At 35.6% G+C, this 7,524-nt stretch overlaps 1 protein-coding gene across 1 annotated transcript; it reads right to left on the bottom strand.

The window, feature by feature from the left end:
- Window positions 1-4,475: 4,475 nt before the first annotated feature.
- On the bottom strand, window positions 4,476-7,270 carry LOTGIDRAFT_237787 (hypothetical protein). Its single transcript, XM_009047845.1, has 5 exons — window positions 7,084-7,270; window positions 5,990-6,101; window positions 5,658-5,763; window positions 5,053-5,248; window positions 4,476-4,746 (listed from the first exon to the last, which is right to left on the bottom strand). Exons 1-5 carry the CDS (start codon window positions 7,218-7,220, stop codon window positions 4,521-4,523), a joined length of 777 nt encoding a protein of 258 aa, XP_009046093.1. The 5' UTR covers window positions 7,221-7,270; the 3' UTR covers window positions 4,476-4,520.
- Between the last annotated feature and the right edge of the window lie 254 nt (window positions 7,271-7,524).

Consider the following 7,524-nt stretch of genomic DNA (forward strand, 5'->3'; position numbering starts at 1 on the left):
TGTCCTATTTAAAAATCCAAAATTGTAGGTCCAGTCAATGTTATCACCATATATGGTATCGAAATCGATTCCATTAATATGACCAGCTGTTTGTCTTTAGAGAAAGTATCAAAAATTTGAACATGATTATATAACACTCTTAAAAGACATAAAATCACCCTTCGTGAATTGCATTCACTTCTTGGTCTATTTAATTTTGCAACTTTAGAAGTTGTTCCTGGCAGAACTTTTCTAATGCGTCTTTATGATCTCACTTTGAATATCCCTAATCCAAATGATGCCATCGTCATTACCAATTCAGCTCGTCTCGATTTGAGGATCTGGCCTGAGTTTATTGACCAGCTTCAATGGCAGATCAATGTTTTTGAATGACAAGTTGGTAGGATCTGATGTTATAAAGATGTTCTCAGATGCGGCAACAACCAAAGGCTATGCTGCAGTCTTAGGATCCAAATGGCTTTATGGAGAGTGGCCTCAAGAAATGAAAACCCTTTCTATAAATGTCAAGGAATTGTTTTAGCCATTGAACATTGGGGTTATCTCCTTAAAAACCATAAGGTCTGACAGATAACGAATGTTATGTACGTTATTAATAAAGCTACGTCACCCTGTTCTTCACTAATGAAGTTAGTCCGTAGATTGGTCATGGCCTCGAGCAAACATAATATATTGCTCGGTGCTAAACATATCCCAGGTAAATCCAATTTGGTTGCTGACCATTTATCTCGATTTAACTTTCAGCTGGCTCGAGCTTGGGCACCATGGTTAGACCCTACACCTCAGAGGATAGATTCAGCTGTGTTAAAGATTTAAGCTCTGGTGCAACTGCTCTTCTTAATGAAGCATTTTAGCTCCATCTTCTAGGTCAGTTTATGTGAGGACTTGGAGAAAATTCCTTGATTTTTGTAAAAGTAAAGATTTAGAACCATGTTTTCCAATCCCTAACTCTTTGATTTGTAATCAAATGACATTCCTTTTTGAATTTGGATTTTCACCTAGCTCTTTGGCTACCATGCTTCATCTATCTCCTATGTTCAGAAATCTCAGGGTTTTCCTGATACTATAAATTCCTGTATGCTGAAAAATCTTCTAAAGGGTGCAAAGCGTCTACATGGTTCTCCAGACTCTAGGTTACCTATCACTCATATAATTTTATTCAAATTGGTTACAGCAATTCCATTAGTTGTTTCGTTCAAATTTCATTGTTTGGTTTTGAAGGCCGTTTTTGCTTTGGCATTTGCAGGATTTTTTCGGATTGGTGAACTAGTGTTAAAATCTGCCAATGCAGCTTTAAATGTGATACAAACATCCTCTGTTCATTTTAATGTTGACAGTAATAAATTGTCTTAAGTACAAATTTCACTTCACCATTTTAAACACTAAGACAACAGATGGTCCTGTTTTGATTGTCATAAATTGTGAGTGTTCAGTGAATAGTTCCATTACTTGCGCACCCTGTGCGATGTTGGCTTATCTACAAGCTCGTCCCATGCATCTAGACCATTTTTTTCAGTTTCATGGTGGAGCCCCTGTAACTTATAACTTTGTCAACTCTTACCTTCGTAAATTGATTTTATTTCTAGATTTGAACCTTGCTCTTTATAAACTGCACTCATTCCGAATAGGGGCTGCCTCAAAAGCTTTTTCTGAGGAAGCTATTCAGAGAATGGGGCGCTGGAAGAGCTCTGCAGTCAAATCTTACATACATGTGCCCAATTTATCCATTTAGGTCTATTTTCAGATTCGTGATTTTTAATGTTTTAGAGTTTGGTTTGGGGTCCAGGTTGGCAATTTTGTTTATCATTTATAAATTTCTACTTTTATGTTTCATATAAGTGCACACATTGCAGGGAATACGGACTGTGCCCTGGAAGTAGAGCTATTTCACTGTTGTATTCTGAATTTGGGTAGCCACTCTCAGAAGTTTTAGATTTGAAAAAGCCTATTCCTACATCCAGGGCTCGGTGTGAGTCCCTTGCATCCTATCTATGATCAGTAACATTGATGGTCATACTTTGATGTTCACAAACATATCATTAATTTTTTGTGGGACTTTGCTTTCAGCAAAGTCCCAGTTTGTTATCGAAATGTCCATTCGATGTCCATGTCGATGTGCATAAATATAAATTGGAACATTTTTGCAAAACCGGAAGTGCCACAGTTTAACATGTGCAAAAAGTCGAAAATCGGCTCTAGAAGGCGCATTTTTGCATCGATTTTCTTCGGGTTTTCATTTTTAAAATCTACCTGTAATTTCTGACCTGATAGCACTTGAAAAATCACGAAATTTCGTCGCTCACTTTTTTCGATCAAATATTTCGATTTTTTTGCAACTTTTTTGCTTTTGCATCGATTGATCTGAAATTTTAAATGCAAAGAGACTTCACTAATGTTAATAATATGATACATTCAAATTTTGTACGTCATTTCCGATTTTCAACAGGAAAGCGACTGAACTTTCCGGTTGAATAACTTCCGGTGTAATTTATGTAGGTCAACAAAATTTGGCTGATCTTTGGCAAATAAAATTTTATGGCCGATTTTAAAATAAAATCCAGACCGGAAGTGATACTTTCGCCGCCATATTGAAAAAACACACTTTTGTAAAACTCAAAATGGGGCCTCAGGGTAAAAGTTGATATGCTCAAATTTGATGTGAATGTATTCTGCAATCGGTTGCGCAAAAAACATTGGGAGCCGAATTTTGAATTTCGCTTTTGCTTTTTTGCAACTTCCGGTTGAAATTTTTTAAAGCTTTAAACGATCACACCATGTGACCTTGACCTTTGATGACCTTGACCTTCATAGGGTCAAAGGTCATTGACCTTGGCTATCATTTGATACTTTGACCTTTGACCTCCGACATGTACTTCCGGTTTTATAGCTATCCGTAAAAAGCCAAATTCGCAACTTTGGACTGCTCTAGCACGTGACCTAATTAACCTAGAGGATTAATATTATCGGTTTCCTAATGTGCTTCTCATGCACTTTACATAGATATATAACAATCGTTATTTTAAAGCAAAATTGAAATTCGGGATTTTTTCAAATTTGAGTTTTTTTTTTTTACAATATTTGCGTCTTTTTGAGCTTGGTATATGTATATCTTATGATCTATTTGATGTAGAACCTTGATATTTGGAATACAAGTACACACTTTAAATATGAATTCACTTATAACAAAAAAACTTATGTGGGCGTGGCACATCCGGGTTGAATTACTAATCGTTTACATTTAGAGGCAGAGGCATAACTCGCATAGGATGCGTTTGTTCAAAAAGGGACTTTGCACATAATTACCTCATCCTTTTGGCCAGTTTGTGTTAACAGCTCAGTTGTTTCAGTCTTATAGTTCCAAAAAAGGAACGGGTTTTAACATTTGGATTTTTTCATTTTTCGATTTTGACCTTTATTGACTTTTGTTGACCTATATCTTTTGACCTATATTATGTAAGAGCTTTACATTTCGAACATAACGTAACATTCTAAATATCAATTAACCTATGCAAAAAAAATTGAAGTAGGCGTGGCACATCCGGGTTAAATTACTCATTATTGACATTTTTGGCCAGGGGCATAACTTGGAAAGTATACATTTGTTCAAAATGGAACTTTGCATACAATTACCTCATATATTGAGCCACTTTGTCTTAAAAATTCGGTTGTTTCCGCTTCGAAGTTCAAAAAAAGGACAGGCTTTGGAAATTCAAAATTTTCAAATTTTGACCTTGACCTTTGTTGACCTTGACCTTTCTAACATCAAACGTCATTGGCATTGGCTATCTATTTATACTTTTATATTTGCTGTCTTATGTCAACTTCCGGTTTTATAGTCGTGTGCAATTAGAAATTTTGATGACGGATATCTTTTGATCTTGACCTTTTTAGACCTCCTTTACAAGATCAAAGGTCATTGACCTTGGCTATCTGCTGATACTTTCATTTGTGAGGTCTGACGTCTACTTCCGGTATTAGAATCTTCCAAAAAATAAAAATTTCTCAACTTTAGACTTGTTCTTGCGCTTGACCCAATTATCGTCGATGGTTGATTTTTTCAGGGTCTTTAGCAAATTGCTACATTTGCAAAGTCCCACTCTGTGCCACGAGTGTCTCTGGTTTTTAATTGTTACCATTATACCATGAACATTTTGATTTTATCCAGAAATATTAAGTTATGTCTTCCAAAATTATTTTATGTTGTAAAGCGGTGGTCCTTAAAGGGACAGGTTTGGCCCATTGTACCTTAGTCTCAGAGACGGGAATTTACAGCTCACCGTCCACGTTAGGAAGTTAAAAAGACGACTCGTCATTACGTAAGACTGTTATATAGAAATAGGAGACGTTCCCAGTTTGAGGTATTTTTGAAGACATTGTGCGATTTTCGTCCATTTCTAGTACTTTTGAAGACTATTTACATATATTCAAGACCCAAGTAAACCCACGAAAATGGCGAACCTATCCATTAAACGAACCATCTAGATCAAAAATTTATTTTTTTCCTGCAAGTGCAACTCAGTTAGCTAATAGATCATTTGTGCATTAACAAGTGATGTTGAAACAAGGTTGCCATAATTATCAATCGTGTCGGGTATTGCCTTGTTCCTGTTTCGTTGAGTCTCGAGCTCACTTCGAGAGTGTATGACGTAATATTTAAGTTGGGTCAGGTGAGTTAAAATGGCGGTCCGCCTGAATTCCAATTCACCAATTAAGATTTCTTTACATCCTATATCTTTTATTGCTTTTTTTCTGAAATAAATACATGTACTTAATATATTTATGTGGACTAGTACAAAGTACACAATTAAAGAGATTCCGTCGTCTACACGTCAACTGGACTAGCTGATAGGGTTAAATTTCAGAAGAACGGGAGGCAAGAGTTTTAATTATGAAAAACAGATAACCCAGCTCGATATTAAACAATTAGACGTTTTTCTCATCAGATCATGGATGACAAGTTAGTGTAGTAAGATGCAGAAATTACACGAAGCGAAACATCCAGGTCTGTATTTTAATGATACCAACCCCTAATTCCATATCGAGAATTAGAACGAACCTTTCATCTGGTATTTCTCATTCAAGTTTCGACTCTTTTTGCGAATTTTTTTCAATTCAGATCGAGTTTTTTCTCTAATGATAGTCGTTTTCTGGGCGTAACGTCTTCGTCGTTTGAAATAGATGGTATCTGTTTCTGATCCTCTGTCACAGTACTGTTTTATTGTACAGTTTATTATTACACCACCGTCTTCCCCTGGATTTATTAATACGATTAATCAAACATAAGTTTAGATTCAAAATTAACGAAAAGGACCTTTGTAGGCTATTATCATTAACGTACATGGCCAGTGGTCGGTTTATTGTTCCGACCTCCTGTTCTGCTTACCAGCCCGCCGACCTGTATCACTGGCAAAGAGAAACCGATATTTTTACTATTAGCAGTAAATCAATTTTGATTATGAATGTAATCTTACATACAAACGTGTTTATTTACTTAAAAAATTATTATTACTTTTACCATTGTTAAAACACACTTTGGAGTAAAATTACAATCAAAATGACTGGCAACTTTTCTTCCAGTCATTTTGTATGTAAAATTACAAGTTTACTCCTAACAGTGAGTAGACTAAAGAGGTTGAAGAAATTTTAAATTCAAAACATACCCTCCATATCAATGTCTGGATAACGTTGGTAAAATTCCATTACAATCCTTTTACCAAATAATTCAGACATAAATAATGCAAATAGACACCCTCGTAAATAGAAGGCCTACAAAGAAACATATACATTTTACACACCAGTTTTGAGTAAAATAGTAATTCTATGCATCTGGCATATCAAATTATTATCCAAATCGGGCTCATAAAACAAGAAAGCAAGTCAAGAGGGTATTTCTTTTTCTTTTATTATATCCCAACCGAATTTCCCATGATAGCAGAGCACAGATGTATGTTTGAAACCAACTGTTAAATCAAGACCAAACATTGTAAATTACCACTGTATTAATTACTCTGTTGTTTGATTGAAGAAATTCTGATATTGGATACCGGTTACCATGATCCATGTAGAAACTGGAATCGTATCCGCTTTGCCAGCTACCCTGGAAACTAGAAAGACATTAGAGTGCATAAAGTAACATGGACACTGGATTAGAAATATTAAAACAGAATTCTACACTGCCATGGATTATATTAATTTTACAAAAGAATAACAAATTGTTCCACTTTTGTTTCATTACACAATAAAAGTTAAAACATGAAATAATATAGTCGTAGGTCACCACCATGTCTTCTGTAATATGTCAGAAGACTTTCGGGAAAAACACTGGCATTTGGAGACATGTTAGCTAATTTACCAGTCTCTTCCCATGGTTCGTTAGGGGGACTTACTTTTTAAACAATTGTAATATAAAACAAAGTAAACCTAAACGTGAAATAATTAAGACTATATTTATATAATATTATTTTGTATCGTACTATTGATTATCAAATACAATTCAAAAGTCCATGAATAAAATGTATAGAATGCAATCTCGAAAGTATCTCGGTTAATTTTATTTATGAGTAAAAAGAGAATCATTAATAGAAATTGTAGATTGTTTAGGTGTCGAGTCCTCCGATAACGAGGACCTAAGATTATATTTTTGTTTAGTAGGATTTAACTAATAGGCCAAGATATAAATGCTTAGGATAAATCTTCCATGTAATCACCGCTTTAACCACAGTTCGGATAGGCCTACAGTTCACCTAACACACCATCTTTGTGGATACAAAGGTGGGGTCAGTTGATATCAGTAGGCCTAAAAGAGGCTGTCCTGGGTTTTGACCCCCACTTTCAATTTTTTTTATCATTTTGCATAGTGAAAGAATGACCTGTGCACACTCCAACCACCACCCCCCCCCCTCCCCTCCACCCTCCCCTCCACCCTCGAAACTTAGGTTCGGCCCTTCACCTGATGTTTGCCAGAAACTCCACTGTGTCTCAGGATACGGGAGAGCATAATATAATATGTTGAAAAAAATTCCCGGATGAGGAGCCTCAACCCAATTAATTCCACAGGCCCTAATTGTGTATGGAGTTTTAACTCACCAAATAAGTAGAGTTAATATAACCGGAAGTATCACAACAGCACTGTACACAATTCCAAAAACTAAAACCAGTTTTCGTCGCAGCCAATCAATCTTTTCGTTAGCAGATTCATCCATGTCTTCGCCTTTATTTGACATGGAATTTTCAAAGTCCAAAGTCTCGTCAACAGTCGCTTAAAATGTCTTTGTTGACTTAAAAATATGGCGTATAAATCAAGCAATGTTTGGATGACGCGTTGAAAATATGACGTCAAATCTAAGCATGCACCAGCTTCAAAATAACATGACATGTCTCCTTTAAACACGGTTTTGCAGAAAACAGGACTGGGCTTTGAATGCACCACTTCTGACTACAAGAACTGGCATAATACCCTGGAAAAAGCTATATTTAAACAACTATATAGTTAAATAAATAAGAACACTATTATGGATATACTACTCC

This window comes from Lottia gigantea (assembly GCF_000327385.1).
Source record: "Lottia gigantea unplaced genomic scaffold LOTGIsca_118, whole genome shotgun sequence".
Classification (NCBI taxonomy): domain Eukaryota; kingdom Metazoa; phylum Mollusca; class Gastropoda; family Lottiidae; genus Lottia; species Lottia gigantea.

Excerpts from the sequence above, each read along its gene's own strand:
- LOTGIDRAFT_237787 (XM_009047845.1), bottom strand. The coding sequence starts at position 7,220 with ATGTCAAATAAAGGCGAAGACATGGATGAATCTGCTAACGAAAAGATT. Across the intron at positions 5,249-5,657 it reads TCCAGACATTGATATGGAGG|GGGAAGACGGTGGTGTAATA; the intron begins GTATGTTTTGAA and ends TAATAAATCCAG. Across the intron at positions 4,747-5,052 it reads GAGAAATACCAGATGAAAGG|AAAAAAAGCAATAAAAGATA; the intron begins TTCGTTCTAATT and ends TATTTATTTCAG.